At 41.5% G+C, this 19,514-nt stretch overlaps 2 protein-coding genes across 2 annotated transcripts in view; both read right to left on the bottom strand.

The window, feature by feature from the left end:
• LOC121917592 (N-acetyllactosaminide beta-1,3-N-acetylglucosaminyltransferase 2-like) overlaps positions 1–9,349 on the bottom strand; it is an 18,016-nt gene extending 8,667 nt beyond the window's left edge. The window contains exons 1-2 of the mRNA XM_042443680.1: positions 9,220–9,349; positions 169–311 (exon numbers count right to left, since the gene is read on the bottom strand). The gene's annotated coding sequence lies outside the window, so the exon portion shown is untranslated. The remainder of the gene's footprint in view (positions 1–168; positions 312–9,219) is intronic.
• On the bottom strand, positions 8,816–19,514 carry LOC121917593 (distal membrane-arm assembly complex protein 2-like). Its single transcript, XM_042443682.1, has 6 exons — positions 19,439–19,514; positions 17,436–17,626; positions 16,130–16,210; positions 15,513–15,655; positions 12,719–12,881; positions 8,816–11,293 (listed from the first exon to the last, which is right to left on the bottom strand). The coding sequence occupies exons 1-6, from the start codon at positions 19,454–19,456 to the stop codon at positions 11,089–11,091; spliced, it is 801 nt and encodes a 266-aa protein (XP_042299616.1). The 5' UTR covers positions 19,457–19,514; the 3' UTR covers positions 8,816–11,088.

Below are 19,514 nucleotides of genomic sequence, written 5' to 3'. Positions count from 1 at the left end.
AAATGCATCTTAATATTTCATCTGCTATCAAATATTCATGCTGCCAGGGCTGTGGGAGATTGTTCCTTGGCAGCCGCGGCAAAGGCAGGGTTTGACAGGCGACTGGGGAAAGAAATTAAAAATAAACCACAAACTTCAAAAGAGAGAACTCAAGGTAGAGACACTCACCTGAAGAAGGCAATTTTGAAGCAGGAGATTGGACCAGGTTCTTGGGCACTGAAGGGTCAAGCAAGGATCGATGCTTCTTTCGGATCTCTTCCTCCAAAGTTGAGACTCTGGAACACTTCCAGTTTAAATCAAGAATGGTATGGCTAAAACCAGACAACAAGTCCGCGTTAGAACAGAACGCAACTAGTCATAGTATGAAAACTGTTTGGAAAAGGTTTTTAAAAAGGAGGATGTGTGCTCTTCTCGGTTAGCCATAAAAGACTGGGCAAACAAGTGCATCTTGTGGATCATCGTCCCTTGGGACAATTTGGATCTGTTGCATCACTGGCAGGTGGAGGAGAAGATGATGGTTGCTACTCGGCTTGAACTGCCCTGGCTGGATGCTACGGAATTCTGGGATCTGTAGTTTGGTGAGGCATTTAGCCTTCTCTGTCAGAATGCTCCAGTGCCACAACAAACTACAAATCCCAGGATCCTGTAGCCCTGAGCCATGGCAGTTAAAGCAGTGTCAAACTGCATTCGTTCTGCAGTGTGACAAGAACCTTGGCTAAATATACTTCTTAAGTAACGTCTGTCTTGGCAGAAGCTGGAAAAACGAGGCGACAAAGGATTTATCGGGACTGTCCCCGTCACATCGGGGTATGAGATCCCACCTCCAAGATAAATTCTTTAAGAGGCTTGATTCAGTCCTTTTCATCCTAGACAAAGGCTTGTCTCTGTCCTTATTAGTCTAGCCTAAGGAGTTTTAAAATATTAATTTAATTAATTAATTAATTAATTAATTTTATTGCATTTCATTTACAATATATCCCACCTTTCCCCCCGGCGGGACCCAAGGTGTCTCACAGATAAAAGTTTTAAAATCATTATAGAAATCAAACAATTAAAACATCTATATATAAAATCACAGCAAATATACACAATATAAAATGTAATATCATTTTATATCATTTTAATGTCTGTACTTTTGGTGCCCCTGCAGATTTCATTCTGTATACATGTCTCATTTTTGGATAGCCCCAGTTCGTTTCCAGGCTAACTGACACTCGACCGGTCCAGTTTGCTGTGAAAGTGGATTGTAAAGCAATAATGGCCTCCTCGCTGGATCAGATCAAACGTTTGTCCCGAGATCCAGAGTGAAAAATGAAATTGCATTTTTTGCAAGGGGGAGAGAGAACCAGAGAAATGAGCTCAGAACACAACTCTGTGTTAATACTGGAAACAAATGTGTGGGATTTTCCAAAGTATGAAGTCGGGGAGAAGAGTTTGCCTCTGGTTAGAGCAAGAAGGTACATTGGAAGCTGCAGGAAAGACCTCAGGCAAGCAAGACAACCTTTGCAAAAACAAAGCCAGTTCATTGGCATGGCATGATGTCAGTTACACTGCAAGAATTTAAAGGTCAGGTCACCACTTCTAATTGCAGTCTACCATCAGTACTTCTTCCTCCTCCTAACCAGTTGTGGAACTAGATTTGCAAAAACTGTGGGCATAGAGGTGGGAGACATAGAGGATGAGACATAGGTCGCAGAAACCGGAACCTAAGTAACAGAAACCTAAATCCAGTTGCTCAACCCAATCAAAGTAGACCCACTGGATGAAAGAGATTTTGGTAACCATGGCTGCATCTGTACTGCAGAAATAATGTAGTTTGACACTGCTTTAACTCTGGCCAGGGCTGCTGGAACTTGCAGTCCAGTAATATTTGGAGGGCCACATGCTTCCCACCCCTGCTTTAAATTCACATGACGTTGCACCAAACCCACCATAAACCGCCTGTTACAGACTGCCAAAAGAAAGCTGCTTCGGGTCTCTTTGGAGGTATGCTGTTTAAATGATGCATGCATCCTAAGAATCCAGAAGCTGCAGCAAAGCTGCCCTCCAGTGCTTAGGAATGGAGTGTGGTTTTGGCCCAACCTCTGGACTCTTGGGACCCATGCATCATTTAAATAGCATACCTCCAAAGAGACCCGAAGCAGCTTTATTTTGGCAGTCTGTAACAGTCACAAAGAAGCATTAACACACATCTTTTTACATTTGGGATTTCAGCAACAATACATTTCCGATATCACTTTATTTGTTCAATTGCGTATGATAATCATTCGCGGAATTACTCACCATTTTCGCTTTATTTGCGGGATGCTTTAAGTGCACTTTAATCTCTCTTTAATGCCAGAATTAGCCCCAGTGTGATAAGCTCCTCTGATTTATAGCAATCCTATCCTAGGGTTTTCAGAAGAAGCGTGCCATTGCCATCCTTTTTGGATGAGTGTGACTTGCCAAAAAACACCCAGTGGGCTTCCATGGCTGAACAGGGATTCGAACCCTGGTCTCCTGGAGTCGAACACTCAAACCACCGCACCACACTAGGTCTTAAATATTAGTTGCATTATAAAGCCAGGAAAGAAAAATGGTCCATCCTATATTGGGGGCCTTTTTTAAAAAAACATCTTGGCACCAACACGTTTTATTTTAGGTATTCAGTCAACAGTTTCCTATAAGCTGAGAAAAAGACACCAAAAGATGTTTTCTCAGCTTTGGGTGAACGGAAAGCTGAGCTGGCACCACTTTTTGTGGCATGGAGTTCATGGAAGATTTTCACCTCTTCAGCAAAGTAGAATTATAAGCAGCGAAGGAGAAATGTGTGGTTTGGGTGTGTTGGTTGACCGTCACCTGTTTGGACTTGGCCATAGGTTAATGACAGTTTGTGTAAAAAGTAACTTCTGGATTTACTACGCTGACCCAACCTGCCCAACGGTGTTGGTTGTGGGATGTGAAAGGAATGAGGGACTGGAAAGACTGGCCTGCGTGGAACGGAAGAGATTCTGGGCCAAAGTTTTAGGATGAGGAAACTCTGAGCAAGAGATTCCATTTTCTCATCTCTGAGACAGGCTTTGAGTAAGTTTGTGCCTCAGGAGAAGACACGGCAGGAATAACAAAAAAGCATGCCTCCGTTTGGATTTGGTGACTAACAGGAGCAGCCTCGCCTTCCATTTATCAGGGGATATTCATCAACGATTACACAAAATAACGCAATGCAGTGTGGGAACTCATTGGCAGAATTATTCCAAAAGTACAAATGGTATCCCTCCGTTGCAAACCTGCCATGCTGTCGTATGCCATACTACCCCTTACTTACCCTATTCTTTCCCTGGCATATGTACCCACCATGGAACAGCTAGAACATGAGGAAAGTAATATTCCCAGATCAACCAGTCCAGATGGCCATGGTCATGATGGTTTGGGAGTTCTGGGAGTTGTAGTTGGGGAAAAAGTCAATCCTTAAGGTTTGGTTGGGGACTCATTACACTTCTTACTGATAAAGGGTGCATCTGCACAAAAATATTAATGCAGTTTGATATCCTTTTAGCTGCCATGGCTCTCACATAATCCTGGGATTTGTAGTTTAATTAGTCCCCGGCATTCTTTGGCACACAAAGCTAAAGACTTTGTAAAACTACACATCCCAGGATTCCATAGGATGGAGCTACAGCACTTAAAGCAGTGTCAAATGGTATTATTTTTACAGTGTAAGAGCACCACTAGACAACCTAAATGTTTGTATAATTACAATTAGGTGTGGTCTCAGTATGTTCAATGCCACGATCCAACAGTTTGTAACATCTGGATCCTTTTTTTAAAGCAATGGGAAGTTAAACTGGTTCAGTTACCTTCAAATAACAAGTAATATGTTGCCTTTGTAAAAAAAAATCTGCAAATATTATAACAGTAACCAAGGTCAGTGCAATAAACAGTATGCAAGATTGCATGCACATATGTTTCTGTGCATTTTTCTGGCCAGAGTCCATAGCTTTTCATCAGTTTCTCAGAGGAGTCTGTGACCCAAAGAAAAGGCAGAGAATCACTGGTCCCGGAATGTGCACAGTGTACATCAAAGGCATAAAGAGAGGTTGTGCCGTCAGTTGCAAGTCAGTATGTGGTTAAAAAATGGTAAGCCCAACTAAGGCGCACATTTGAATGAGTCAGAATTTAAGGCTTTTGTTCTCACAAGTGGCTGCACTTCCCCCATTTTATCTGCCTGGAAGTGACCTGTGCAGTCTTGCAAAAGCAAGCTGCCAAGGACTTGACTGCACTTGGCCTGAATGGTAAAAAGGGAGCTTGGAGAAGCATTTGGCTAGCGCATGTGGCTTTTATTTCTAAACAAGATAAGCCATCCCTGCCTCTTCGACACTGTGCCAGAACTGCAACACCTGTTACAGCAGACATCTTAAACAACTGGGGAAATAATAGTGCTACAATTGTGTAGCATGGATGGGTCCCTGCTGGAATTCCATCTTCTACACAACTGGCAAAGGGACCAGAGCCCTCTCCAGTTTTCACCCTGGCAACCCTAAATCATATGCCGAAATAGAAAGGGAGAGACTAACACGACACCAAGGTGCTATGTATCCCTAATTACTGTATATTACAACAACAAAACCGCTATTGGAACTTCATGCTTCAAATTATATTTACAAGAACACAATGTGACACACAGTGGGAACTGTTCCACCAGTTTGCAACTACAGCAGAGGCCTGAAGAACTTGGAATACCACTGGACTTTGAATGAGCAATTTTGTTGTATTTATAGGTTTTATGTATAGTAGATAGTTTCCACTGTTTGTCACAGGGTGTTATTGTAGTTATTATTTGAAGGATGAAGTTCCAATAGCAGTTTTGTTGTTGTAATATACAGTACTTAGGGATACGTAGTACCTTGGTACCTTGTCAGTCTCTCCCTTTCCGTTTCGGCATTTGTTTGTCAAACCCTCCTGGTGTAGTATTCAATGCTAAATCATAATAATTGTGATGCAAATGGATAGTGTGTCAAAAAAAAAACAAAACTCAGTTCTAGATGGGCCTTGCAGCTCTGCCCAAACTGGCTTGGAGAATCTGGGACTTGCAAAAAAAGTATATACAATCACCCCTCCAAGTCCAGGGACTTGAAATGTGTGGATTTGGAAATCTGCGGAGGGGCGACCGCTATTAGCCTTAATGGGGTGCGCACCTGTGGCACACACTCTGTATGCACAGACCTCATGGGGCTTGAATATGTGCAAGATTTCAATCTCATGGAGAGGTCCTGAACGATCCCCATGAGTTCAAATGTGCAACAGTACACTCATTCCTCCACATTTACTTCTTTGACTTTTGCAGATCTGATTATTCACGGATTTTATTAATATGCTCTCTCTTGGAATATCTTGGTCCCCCAGCACAACTCTATGGACAGCTTGAACCAAAAGTCGCACTGGAGGACCTAGAGATTCCTAGAGAGAACACTCCGCTAGGCCTTTGTAGCTCCTCCAGTGCAATTTGATGGTCAACGTCTGGCAGATGTTGACCACGGAGTTGCACTGGAAGACCTATAAAGATTCCTAGAGAAGTGTTCTCTCAGGTAATAGTGTTTTTGTTATTTGTGGTTTTTCCACATTCAGGGGGTCCTGTGCTCCTAACCCCAGCGAATCGTGGAGGGATAAATGTATTCTTTTTCCAAGCCAGCTCTGAATCCTCATGTGGGCGACCTTATAGTGAGTGATGACTGCTGAGTGGGTGAGGCAAGGAAGACATGGGTGGCCAAACGTTCCATTTTTGGCGTTCTCCAGCCACTCCACACTGTCTTTCATCAGCAAAATAGAAACCATGCCCACACCCCAACCATTCCTTTCTGTGAAAGAGCTATCTTGGGCTAGAAGAGAAGCCACACGAACCTGGAGACCTTTCAAACCAAACACCGCCGGGCCTAAAAAAGCAGGAAAGTAAAAACAGAACTGAGTGTGGCGTAGTAGGTAGAGGTGCGTGTATGTATGTGTGTTGCAGGGAGAACCGAATTTAGTTACACGTCTGAGTCACCTCTATTATGAGAACCACAAGGAACTGGAGGAGGTGATAAGAAAAGTTGTGACAGGTCAGGGAACAGCCGTTAAATTCCTTTTTTAAAGTGTGACAATACAGCATCTGTTCCTTCCATGGAGAGAAATGCAAGTTTGCAGGCTCCAAATCTGTTAGGGGAAGAGGGTCCATTCCCTTCATCCGGTATAAAAAGAGCAGAATTTAGGTTGAAAATGCAACAATGATATGTGAGTATGTACAAGAGAGTGAGAGTTAGAGTCAGAAACTATTTGGAGTGAATGCAAAACAAAAATGTGTAATACAATATTATAAAAACATATGGTAAATATACTTACATTTTACCTTTAAAAACACTAAATGCTTAATATGTTCTATACAGTTATCCCTCTATATCCATGCGTTTTGCATCCACAGATTCCACTATGCACACATTAAAAATATTTCTCCCCCCCAAAAAAATTTCCCCTAAAAACAAACCTTAATTTTGCGATTTTATATAAGGGACACCATTTTACTATGGCATTGCATTTAATGGGACTTGATCATCCATGGATTTTGGTATCCATGAAGGATACCTTTACTATGCCATTATATTTAATATTGGATTTGAGCATCCATGGATTTTGGTATCCATGAGGGATTCTGGAACCAAACCCCAGCAGACACCAAAGGCCCACTGTATTTACTTTCATAGGAACATAGAAAAGTTTTTCAATGCTCAGAAATGTTAATCAAATACATATATTTTACATTCTATCAGTCAACGTAGTCAGATGATTCACACGATGGTGACGAAATGCCTCGTGTTACTATTTTACTGCAATAGATTTCCAATTGCTAATTAATATAGACTTTCCATTTATGCAGAAGTCTGAGTCAGACAGTATAGAAAAATAGAGGAATTGGAGTGGAAGCATGCAGATGACACAGAGGCAGAGACTAACTTCCTGAGTTTATATTGAACACAGAAATTAAATGAATTACTGGCACATGATTGCCCTCCGATTATGGAATTTTCCTCTCGACATATATTAAACTAAGAGATAATGCTAAGAAAACATGGTTAGCTTTTATTATAACAACCGCGACTAGGATTTTCCTCTATGCAAGTATCAGAAGGAAGTTAAATCCTCACTAAAGGGCAAGCGGGAAAAGATCAAGGATATGTTGTTAAACCGCAGTTTATTAGCAATGTAACTTAAGATAAGAAGAAAGGAAACAGAAGTATTTGAACTCTTCTGACAGCAAAACTGGCATTTTGTGATGAATTATGGCAATAACAAGCCACATCAACTGATGCTAACTGTGCACTTCTTTGCAATGAATCAAAATGTCATGTAGATGCACTTACTTTTTACAACAGTAGGAAGTAAATTCTCACACAGTCTTATATCTAGGTTCATCCCACTCTTCTCTCTGGGAGGTCATGTTGAACTCAGTGGCTTTTAGCAGATATAGAAAGCCTAAAAAGTGCTAGATTGTTCCTTGACATTAAAAAAGCCTCCCCAGATTAGACCAAAAGTTGTGTGCGTTGTGTTCCTTCAAGTCGTTTCTGACTTATGGGGACCCTAAGGCAAACCTATCATAGAGTTTTCTTGGCAAGGTTAGGACAAAATGGCTGTTTCTGTAGGAGCAGTTGCTGGTCGATCTTGTGGCCAGACCCTTAAGCTAGTTCTCTGGGTTACATTGCCCAAGATACCTTTGGTTGGCTGGGGGATTCTGGGAGGTGTAGTCCAAAAAAACTATCCTTTTCATCGGATGCATTTGTTTTGCTGCCACAATGATTGCCTCCAATTATGTCTCCATGGCATTACACAGTCCGCAAGGGCTCCAGTAAGAAATGAACAGCCCATAGGAAAAAGGGAAATAATGATGGAGAATGAAATTTTAAACACTCTATAAAGATCTTTCCTGGGAGGAAGGGAGAGAAGGCCATTATGGAATGGATTACTCATCACAGAGAGGAAGCAACTGCTCTCTACCTGAACTACTTTCCTCTGACCAATGCCATAAGGCTAAGAATGCTTCCACTAAGGCATGTGAGATTCGGAGAGACGTACCAAAGCCCAAATTAAGCTCCGGCCATACAAGCAAAAAGAGAGAGAGAGAAAGCCTTTAAAACACTAGAGTAAACACAAAGCCACCTTCTTAGGCCAACTGCTGCTTTTACAAGGTTGGCATCCATCACAAATGATCCATCAGTTCCGTCATAGAAAGACCAGGGGCCCTTTCACACTACGCAGTTACAAAGCGCTACGATTCCACTTTGACTGCCATGGCTGCGTCACACAGAAACCTCTGGTTTGTAGATTGGCGACATCTCTGGATAAGAAATTTAAGTCTCCCTTCCTAAAACTATGCATCCCAGGATTAAACAGGAGGCAGCCATGGCAATTAAACTAGAATCATAGGGTTATAACAGTGTGGTGTGAAAGAGCATCAGATAAGTTGTTGTGTGCCTTCAAGGTGTTTCTGACCGATGGTGATCCTATTTCTTGGCAAGATTTGTTCAGAGGTTTGCCACTGCCTTCCTCTGAGGCCGAGAGAGAGTGACTTGACCAAGGTTGCCCAGTGGGTTTCCATGGCTGAATGGGGATTTGAACCCTGGTCTCCAGAGTCACAGTCATATTTATTATATTTACTGCAAGTGGATGATAGAGTTTGCTGACTTTGGCAAATAAGTACACAAGACATGATAATTTTTTTTAAATCTCATCTTCCCTCTATTTTATACATAACTTTATATACTGATTTTCACCTAATTGTAGGGCATCTCATAAGAAAATAGCAACAAAATACAACACAACAAGCTCTATTTTATTCCAACAAGCTGAAAAGTAGGCCAAGGTACACAAGACCATATGGTGAGCTTTACCATATGGTGAGCAGGGATTGGAACCCAGGACTCTTTGGGCTGAGCCTTACAAGTCTCCCCTTCTTCCATTGTAAAAGCCTCTCTGCCTCCATCTTCCAAGACAATTTATACAAACAGATATAGAACTACCCTTAAAGATAGTCTCTGAATATTTAAATTTAACCCTGAATCAGCAATGCAGGATTCCTCTTCTCCAAGAATTCTTTCAACACCGGAGTAACTAAGGTCTTGTTTAAATCATTTATATAAATAACATTCCATTCAGTATGAAGCAATTGAGGCATTTAGTACAAATAAATATTATTAATATATATATATATTTTACCCCTGGGCATCTGGCTTCTTCTGCAAGTGTGCAAATCCCACAGGTGTGTAGGTACTGCGAGGCTTGTCCTGGCTTGCCCAAAAAGCGGTGCTGTTTTCATCAACAGCCTGCCAAGGTGCAGCTCAGGTGCTCTACATCTGGGGCTCCGAAACCAAGAACCATCAACAAGAGCCGAGGCAGGAGACATGCCATAACCACATGGAAACTGGCGGCGCGCATGAAAGGGCGGGCACCGTCTCTGGATAGGGAGCCGCAACCAATAAGATGCTCTAGGCTTAAGAAAAAAAAACAACCACACACAAATCTATCGGGATAAGCAGGACTAGCAGCAATTACGGGTATACATTATGCAAAAGGTCAAGCAGGAAATGAAGTGCTGGTTTCTTTTTATCAGACCCATTGTGCAATGGAGGTTGCAGGTATACCTCCGTCAATGAAGCAGACTTGCTCCTGGGCATCACTTCTTTAACAGAAAATTGGGTACCGGAGGCAGAAAAGACCAAGGAAGGGTTCCTTTGAGCACCAGAAAAAGTTCAACATGTTGTGGTTTTTTTGGGCTCTGTGGCTCTGTTCTAGACGACTTTATTCCTAATGTTTCACCAGCATCTGTGGCTGACATCTTCAGAATGCTGACTTTTGAGCCACAATAGCTAAGCAGAGCCTCCATATTCAAAGGCAGTCTACCTCTAAGTTTCAGGTGCCAAGAGATAAGGGGGAGGAGTGCTGCCTTTAGTTATTGCATTATGAGATGCTCATAAAGGCCTGACTTTCAAAACATGGGGACGGCATAGATTTACGGCTCATCCAGCAGGTTTGCTTTGATGTTGAAATCAGGATGCGGGGAACAAAAAATGACCCTTCCTACTCACAGCTTTTCCCCTTTGGTTTCGATAAACTTTCTAAACCCTAATGAGGAAAATGCAAATACAACTCAAGATATTTGATATCCGGGTTAATCAACTCAACTTTCAGTTTACTAAATCAATGGCTTTCCAAGCGAGGGGCAAACTTGGTTGTTGTTGTTTTCCTCCAGATGCTCTTTTACTTCTGCTGTCTTAGCATATGGAAGGGAGCAGGGAAGGAACAATAAATAAAATATGCTACTCTTGACCATGGATGCTCAATTTATTACGATGCTGTGCATGAGGAAAATGAATTAAGTGAAGTCCAGGAATACTTTAGAACAGGGTTGGTTACCATACAGCCCCACAACTGTTTTGGCAGCTGCTGTGCTCCTTCTGAACCTCCCCAGTTCCTTCTCCGCTAATCCTTTTTCCTGGCTGAAGACCTAGAGTTTCCAGAGGAGTGGTGATTCTTCAGGTTCACCTCCTCTCACCTTGTTCTGTGCATTTCATTCTCTCTCTGCCTCTCCAAAGTGTGTTTAAAATCCAGACCTGGAGTTCTGGCTTTGTTTTCAGAGGCTAGTGTAGTCCATGGCAGGTCCTGGATTAGGGTCAAAAATGAGTTCACGCCTGATTTAGAAAAAGGGCCCAGCAAAAAGTTGCCCAGGGGCCATATATGACCTGCAGGATAATTCTTGTGGCCTCCAAATTATTTTATTCAAACAACATTTCCCCCTTGAATACCTTTCTAGGAGGCGTGGGGGCATTTTGGGAACACTTGTGGGAACCTTTTGGAATATTTTAGGAGATACTGTTATTTAAAAAACAAAAGAGGAAGAGAGTTCCCAAACACTTCTTGTTTAAAGAAAAAGTTCCTTATGAGCCTAAAATGTCCCCATGCCTAGAAGGTGTTTGAAAACATTTTGGGGTAAAAAATTTGAATGCTTTTGTGGAAGGAACCACAAAATCTTATGGCCACGAGAGGATGTCCTCTCCGAAAAAGTGCTTTCCCTGCTCACACAGGTATTTAATATGTTTTCAGGTTACTGGCTGCTTCCTGAGGCTCCTCCGCCTTCCCTCTGTTCACGGCGTCTTCAACCTGCAGGTCCATATCTTCCCCATAGTCCATTCCTACAATGTCACACTGGGGCAACATCTCCTCCAACAGGATCCGAACTAAACCTTTCTTGCTAACAGAAGGGAGGTCTGAGACATCCAAGCGCTTCAGGTTTCTGGAAACACAACAGAGGATGAGTTAATAAAACCATTTCCCTCCTGATCCTTGCCTTTTAATTGTTCTTGAAAGATAAACCCGGATATGCAAACTGTTCGTGTAATTTGCAAGCAAAACTAAAGATTTTAGGAGAGTTCAGACAACTCTTTATCCGATACATCTGACAAATTGGGCATCAAGCCACAAAAATCTATGCCAGGTAAAAATGTTCAGCCTTCTAAGGTTACAGTATATTCTTTTCTGTTTCTTTTGTGACAAAGGAACTTGGTTATTCTGCTGGAAAGATCTGAGAGCTATTCGTAGCCTTTCAAGCTCTTAATTAGATCAATGAACTAAAGTTTCTGGTTGACTAAACAGAGGTGGCCAGTTCCAACTGAAATGTGGAGTTGGTCGATTGGTTAGAGCAGACACAGAGAAAATGCTGCCTTGAGTCAATTTGATCGATCAGTCAAGGCTTTGTTCATTAGCCTTAATTTTAAATCACGTTGCCGAGGACACTACAAGCTGAACTGCCATTCCCTCATTGTTGAACCTACTGCCATTTGGCATCACTTGGTAATCCTGAGCCACCTTGCAAAAATCTTCCACGGGAGACTTCCCAGTTGGAAGATCCAATATGACACTGGGAAAGACACAAGCAAACAGCTCAACTGGGTGTGCGCTGTGACTCAGGATTTCAAACCAAGGGAATGTCCCGTAGCCCAAGTTGTGTGCCACTAGTGAGTCAATGCACTTTGTGAGGACATGAGACAAGGCTTTCGCAGCACCTCAGCAGTGGCATGCCTTCCCCTAGGAGGCCCAACTCATGACAAGTAAAAACAATGATCTGTATTAAAAGTTTGAGGGCATAACAGTTACTTCAAATATATATATATATATATATATATATATTGTTGTGTGCTTTCAAGTTGTTTCTGACTTATGGCAACCCTAAGGGGATTTTTTTTGGCAAGGTTCAGAAGGGTTTTTGCCTTTGCTTTCCTCTGAGGTTGAGAGAGTGTGACTTGCCCAAGGTCACCCAGCTGGTTTCCACGGCCGAGCAGGGATTCAGACCTAGTGTTCAGAGTTGTAATCTGACAGTCAAACCATGACACCAGCCTGGCTCCCCAAAACATCTGTGTACATGGTTTTAAACTGATTTAATCTCTTAAAACCTGTTTTTAACTTACTAAAATGTTTAATAGGCATTTAAGCTGTTTAAATTATTTTTAATTGTTTAAAATAGTTCTAAACTGCCTAACTGATCTTATTTCTATGCCACCTTGAGATCTCATGAACTAGGGTGGGGAAGTCACACACTCTCAGCCCAAGAAAATACCATGATAGGGTCATCTTAGAGTCATCATTAGTCTGAAATGACTTGAAGGCATACAGCAGCAACAATGAACCTGACATACACACACGCACAACCAGCTGCACTCACTGAAGATGGTGGAGGCAAGCGAGCCCTCTCTCGGTGATCTGGGGGCAGCCAGCCAGCGAAAGCTCCTCCAGGGTGTCTGCAAAGGCATGCAGTCGGCTCAGGCTCCAGTCATCAATATGTGGGCACCTGCTGAGGACCAGATGCTTCAGGGCTTTCAGCTTAACTACGGAGAGAAAAAGGAATTGGAAACAGGCCCATGACCCCTCCACAAATGCAACAGGAGCACAGAACAAAAGCAGTCAAGGCAAGGTGTGCCAAAATATCCAATTAAAACCAAACAAATTCAAAATCCTGTACATGCACAAAGAGTCAAATGTATGCAAATAGATTTCATTTGCCCAGTCTGAAAAGATGCATTTCAGTTAGTCAAAATTCACACTCTCTACCACCATCATCTATAGCAAAGGTATGGTCTTGGAGCTAAATGGGACCCACCCACTCACCCCAGATGTTTCTGAAGCCCATGACAGCTCCAGAATATCCAGACAGACATCTCAGGCTGGCCTAAATAAGGTGAATTGCTGCTCTTAGAAGCCTCCAAGTATGGCAATGTACTTTTGAAATAGTTATTATAATGCAATTATATAATTACATTATAATTATATTATTGTATTGTACTGCATTATAATTACATTACTGTATTGTACATTGTTAACAAGGCCATGACAATCTGCTATAAAGGTAACTTTAAAAAGTAACAGAAAGGTACTTGATAGCTAGTTGCATTATTATAGCTACCATGGTCAGGGTATTACTACTTTTGAAATAGTTGGCAAGGCTTGTCTGTGCCATTTAACATTTTTAAATACCAATTTTTTTGAGAACCAGAAGTGGACTTCCAACCACTTTCGGGTTTTAGTTTTATTTTTCATTAGTCCATGGGGTCCCTGAATGGTCTCAGAGTATAAAAATGATCCTTAGAGCTGCTGCAGTTGCCCACTACTCATCTATAGGATGCTAAGTGAAAACCACAACTGGTTGTTTGCCATAGGTGAGAGCAAAGCACGCTCCAATTCCTCTTTCTTGCAAGATCACATGTTATTATAAATCATGGAGTTACTTTGGTCCAAAATTTGAAATGCTCCACCTGCAAACCAGCATACACTTCCTAGAATATTACGAGGATCCACTATAGTGTAGATACACTATCTTCTTTGATACTATAACCCCACTTGACTTTCTCTCTCCTAACGCTCACCCCAGTGTTGCAAAATCTCACTCTCTCAGCCAACCACCAGCTCTCTGCAAACTCATTTCGCCCAATGTTCCCTTACTTGTCAGTCATCTACTATCACATTATAAATATGCAAACTACACTGCAATCTATGGAACGTTACACACCCCCACCCACAAGCAGGGAGTACACACCAGCCGTCCGTTAAGCAAACCGATCATGCTCAGACCTCGCCCTTGCCTACATGAAATATGCCAAAAACATTGCCAGTCAATGGCCAAATAACAGATAGAAAGACAGTGCAGCCAAACTCACAAAGTATTAACCTAGCCAGAACACCCTACTATGGTATGAAAACTACATATATTGCAATACATCATAGAACATTATACATATGCAAGCGTTGGAAAGACCATGTGAAATATTTTACTTTACAAATACAATGGAAATATACAGGTTGAGTCTCCCTTATCCAAAATGCTTGGAACCAAAAGTATTTTGGATTTTGAATTGTAGAATATTTGCATCTACATAATGAGATATCTTGAAAATGGGACCCAGGTCTAAGTGTGAAATTCATTTCTGTTTCATATTCACATTATAAACATGGCATGAAGGTAATTTTATATACACTATTTTTAACAATTTTGTGCATGAAAAAAAAGTTTGTATACAATGAACTATCAGAAAGCAAAAGCATCCCTATCTCATCTATCCATCCAGACTATTTTGGAGTTAGGAATTCCAGTTAAGGGCTATTCAACCTGTAATAGAAGCAAAACTTCTTGTTGCTGATATGACCAGTCAGGGAACTATGTTACTAGTAAGACGTTTTGTTCCTAGCAAGCCTGAAATCAGAGGCAGAATACACTATGTATAAGCATTACAATGAGAATTCTGGGGCTACAGGGAAAAGATTTATATATACAAAAGACTTAAGCAGACTGACAACAAATATAGACTTCATAACACTTGTATTATTATCTAGATGCCTGTTGTGCTTCTATTGTACCTAAGGTGTATAGCATATCTGTTCTGTACTTCTATTATTTAGCATTTCAGGTATTGTACTATTCATTGTGCAATACTGTCCTTCCTATTCTGGTTATATCTATGATATCATAAGAAAATAATGCCAGTCTACATTAATTGGGACTGGAAAGCCTTGGTTGGTAACATCAAAGAAAGCAAGCCAGCAGGATGCATCTTCTGAATAGAGAAAATGCTAAGGGACCAGTAAAAAATTGGCTCCAACCATCAATTCACCTGTAGACGTTAAAACAAAAAACCCTACACTTGACACTTGTAGAATCGTAATGGCTAGAAGAGAACTGAAAAAATAATCATCATCATATTTGCTGCAGTTTAGTATCCTTTTATTTCATCAGTAACTGAAAAAGAATCATTATGTGATCCATCAACAAACATTTTGGTCTTATCTTTTTACGATGACTGTGCTATTGAAGGAATACTGTGTGATCATTTTGGGTAGAGTTAAATTTAACTGGCTGGGTAACTCTGGGAGTTGGAGTAACTTTTCAAGCTTTGGTATGAAAATTCTCCTGACACTATAAAGTCATACATAATAACCATGGGCCTAACTAGAGCCCAATATCTTACCTAGGTTATCAAGACCATTGTAGTTGATGATGGAACCACTGAGATCCACTGCCTCCAGGAGGACTTCATTATATTCTTGGAAATTCAGGTTGTTTTTCCAATTTATGATACTATCCTGGTACCAGTCATTTTGACCCTGTGCCCTAAAACAAAATAGATACGTATATATTTTTACAACTCCACAGCAACGTATATAATGTTTCACAATATAGTTTAAGCCACATATATAAGAAAAAGTCTATGTGTGTATGTGAGAGAGAGAGAGACATACTACTTCATTAGCCTACTATATTCAGACTGCAGATTTAGACTCTTCTTGTTACAGAATATGGATGTTGGGGGTTTTTCACAGACCATATGTATGTATTTAAAATACTCGTAACCTGCTATCAAATTGCTGAAGACAGCTCCCAAATAATTTAAAGGCTCTGAGGAGCAAGAAAGGAAAATGTTAATCAAAACTAGCAGCACAAACTAGTGATCAGTTTTCTTTTAACAGTCTTAGGCTACAAAAACGGGATAAAAAAGAAAGATAAATTCCAGAGAACTGTGTTCTCTCAAATGATCCACAAATCAGCCCCACAAAGAACACTTCGGCCAGAGTGTGCATTACATACCTGATTCTTCCCTTCAGATTTAATGCAAAGACAGCTGCTCCAACTTCATCACCAAAGCGCTGGCAGACTTCAACGCAAGCACTGAATTAGACAAATACAATTGAGGTGGAAACCTCTTTGAGAAGACTGGAAACTCGTTTTATTAACAAGATTTTGTATCTTCCCTTTTAACCTGCTAAAAGTGATACAGTTGGTTTTGAATCAAGAAACTTAGGCTGCATCTACACAGCAGGAAAGATCCAGTTGACACTACTTCAACTGCCATGGCTGAATGCCATGGAATTCTGGGAACTGAGGTTTTGTGAGACATTTAGCCTTCTATGTCAGAGAGCTCCGGTACCACAACAAACTACAATTCCTAGCTCCTTTTTGCACCCTGGAAAGGGCACTATAGCCGCTGCTTTATCCCTTTAGCATTGTGTCATCTTGGTTCAGCACCAGAGGAGTGCTGTGACACCGTGCACCATGTGTTGCAGCATGTGGCGTCACGCCAGCCTGGAGTAGAGTCGGGGCATGTCCCAACTCCTTCCCCAGGCCGGCTAAAGATGTCGGTCTGCACAGCCCCTAACTCTCCAAGGCACCATGGTAGAGCAAACACCCTTTCATACTATACTCGAAAGTTTACCAAAGGTCTCTCTCTAGCCACTGTTGGAAAGGGTTCAGGTCTTGATCCTATGAAGCAGGACTTTTCCTATATTTTGACACAACTGAGCTTCCAGTTCCATTTCTACTTCATGTTGGACAGAGTACTGAATTTTTTTTCAGGACTACAACTCCCAAAATTCTCTAGCCAGGATAGACTCCTGGGGAAATTCCAAGTTTTGTAGTATAAGCACTTGAAGAGTCTCCTCCTAAATTAGATTGGAAACATTACTTTTTTAAAGACTGCAACTTCCATAATTCCTCAATCAACACTGGGCCACTGGGAATTTTGGAAGCTGCAGTACAAAAAGAGTTTATATTCCAAGTTCTGGGTTGGTTTACAGTTTAAAAAAAAGGGGGGGGGGGCACAGGAGAAAATACTGCAGAAGCTGAGAAGAGAGCTAAAAAGAAACAAAGTACCAGTCCAGCTGAGGTGCACTGTTCACATACGATATTTCAGGTGAGACTACACAGGAAAAGTGTCTGTTCCCTTGTGCTTTCCACAACACATTCATAAGAGAAGTTCACTTTTTTCCAAGCAGAGAAGAGAGAACTTCTCTGTTTGAAAGAACATACCTGCTTTGCCACAATGGAGGGTTTTATCTACCATTATAAGATCTAGAAATTGTGGGGGGAAGAAAAGAAACACTAAAGGTACTCATACCTGTTCTTTCTTTGTATATTCCACTTCTTTAGCTTATGGCCGACGTCTACAAAGGTTTCAACATCATAAAAGCGGTCGCAGAGATACTGAAGGATACCGATTTTTAGAGGTTTAGCAGTGGAGCCAGTTGAACTGCTATTATACCGAGAACTGGAGTACAGCAATGAGGCAACACCTCTGCAATGGCGGAGCTGGGGAAAGAAGAAGACAATGGGAAGGTGGTTAGGTTTTCAGGAACAGGAGCCCCCACCAGAAAAAAGTGGCAATGCATCTGGGTTGCATCAAGAGGAATATAGTATCCAGATCAAGGGAATTAGTAGTGACACTCTGTCCTGCTTTGGTCAGACCTCATCTGGTATACTGTGTCCAGTTCTAGGCACTGCAGTTCAAGGGGGATATTGACAAGCTGGAACAAGTCCAGAGAAGGTTAAGGTCCCAAAGCATTCTTTGCACTTTTTACCGTAACAGACTAACATGGCTGACCCAATGGAAATTATATAAAGGGTACAGTATAATTGCAGAAGAACTCTACTAAAGCATTGCCTTATGATATTACAGCACCACCAACTGGTCAGCCATCCCAGTTGCACAGCAAACACCATGCTTGAGTCCCTTTGAACTCAACCAACATCCCTCTCTACATGGAGCTTTTAAGGAAAATTAATCCAGAAATGCACATCTACTGAACTGCCAAAATTCTAAGGTCAACTTTATTGGAAGCCTGGCACTATCTCCATAATCATCAAATATATGTACCACATTCTTGGACTTGTTCTCAAATGCAGAAATCATCCAGTTTGAGAGCACTTTCACTGCCCTGGCTCTCCAAGGGAATCCTGAGAATTGTAGTTTATTGTTGCACCAGAGCTCTCTGACAGAGAAGGCTAAATGTCTCACAAAACTACAGTTCCCAGAATTCCCTAGCATGGAGCCAGGGCAGTAAAAATGGTCTCAAACTGGATTATTTCTACAGTGTGTTTTGGACCTCACTGAAAGAAAGAAACTGGCAGCATGAGCTTGAGTAGACTTCAGTCTACTACTCCCTCAGATGCATAGGCTCTTAAATTACTCTAGTAAACTCTTAAATTACTATATATTTTACTCCTCCTCTTCAAAAATAAAAGAGCGCCTAGCCAGGTGAAAGCTTCCCAACAACAACAACAGCAACAACAACAGGCCTCTGCTTAGTCTGTTTTATTTCCCTCTGAAGCAAGCCAATATGCATATGCAGCGAAGGCTGCAAGAACATTTTGGTATTAAACCAACACTGGGGCAACATGCCATTCATCATCCTTCTGTTGTAGTACCTTCCTTGAGTATGACTAACCTTCCAAAGGAGAAACCTGTTCTTGCACCAAGTGCTTCCACAGAAATCAGAGGCAAAATGGGTATTTTAAAGCTATCCAAATGAAGCAAGCGGAGAGGCATCCTTTTGATGCACATACAAATGCTGATTCTGCAGGCGCACATTTTAAAGGACTGTAACTAGAAAAGGGGATCCTTGTTTATTTTTAACTCAACAGAAACCTCTTTATTATATCAGAAACATGGGTCTTATGAAGAAAGCATTAACAGTGAAATTGAATACAGAATAAGAACTCAGGTCATCTGTGCTTTTCTTACTTCCCTTTCTTACAGGACTCTTATTCACTCTGCATCTTCTAATATAGAAAGGAGGAAACACCTAAACTTCAGCATGTGTCTAGCCTTGTACTTTTGGTTGATGTTCTAATAAAACTGATTATTGGGATGAAAAATGGGAACAAGCCAAGAGAAGCCTCAGTCAGAGGGATATTTGGGACATGCAGATACAGGGACGTAAAGCACAAGTAACAGAAAAGGGGTCTCTTTCCCCACATTATAACCACGGAAATCCCACCAGGGCCCCCCTCGCCCCCTAGAAATACCCTCCTTGCTCTCCAAGGGCATTAAAAAACCCTTCAAATCCTCTCCTTTCTCTCCTAGAGGCCAAAAGACAAACAAAACCCCCAAAGGTCATTTACCAACATGGGCGCAGCCATCTTGGACAGGTCATGTGACGTTCGGGCCAGGGCTGGGGACAGGACGGCCTGCGGTGCC

The sequence above is a fragment of the Sceloporus undulatus genome, unplaced genomic scaffold, assembly GCF_019175285.1.
Source record: "Sceloporus undulatus isolate JIND9_A2432 ecotype Alabama unplaced genomic scaffold, SceUnd_v1.1 scaffold_24, whole genome shotgun sequence".
NCBI classification, from domain to species: Eukaryota; Metazoa; Chordata; class Lepidosauria; order Squamata; family Phrynosomatidae; genus Sceloporus; species Sceloporus undulatus.
Note: the sequence above shows the minus strand (reverse complement) of the source record. Positions and strands in the feature narration are given on the sequence as shown.

What these genes read in the sequence shown, in the direction of transcription:
- LOC121917593 (XM_042443682.1), bottom strand. An exon ending in AATCTGAAGGGAAGAATCAG is followed by an intron (nt 15,656 to 16,129) that starts GTATGTAATGCA and finishes ATTTTGTTTTAG; the next exon opens with GGCACAGGGTCAAAATGACT. An exon ending in GCTTGCCTCCACCATCTTCA is followed by an intron (nt 11,294 to 12,718) that starts GTGAGTGCAGCT and finishes TTGTGTTTCCAG; the next exon opens with AAACCTGAAGCGCTTGGATG.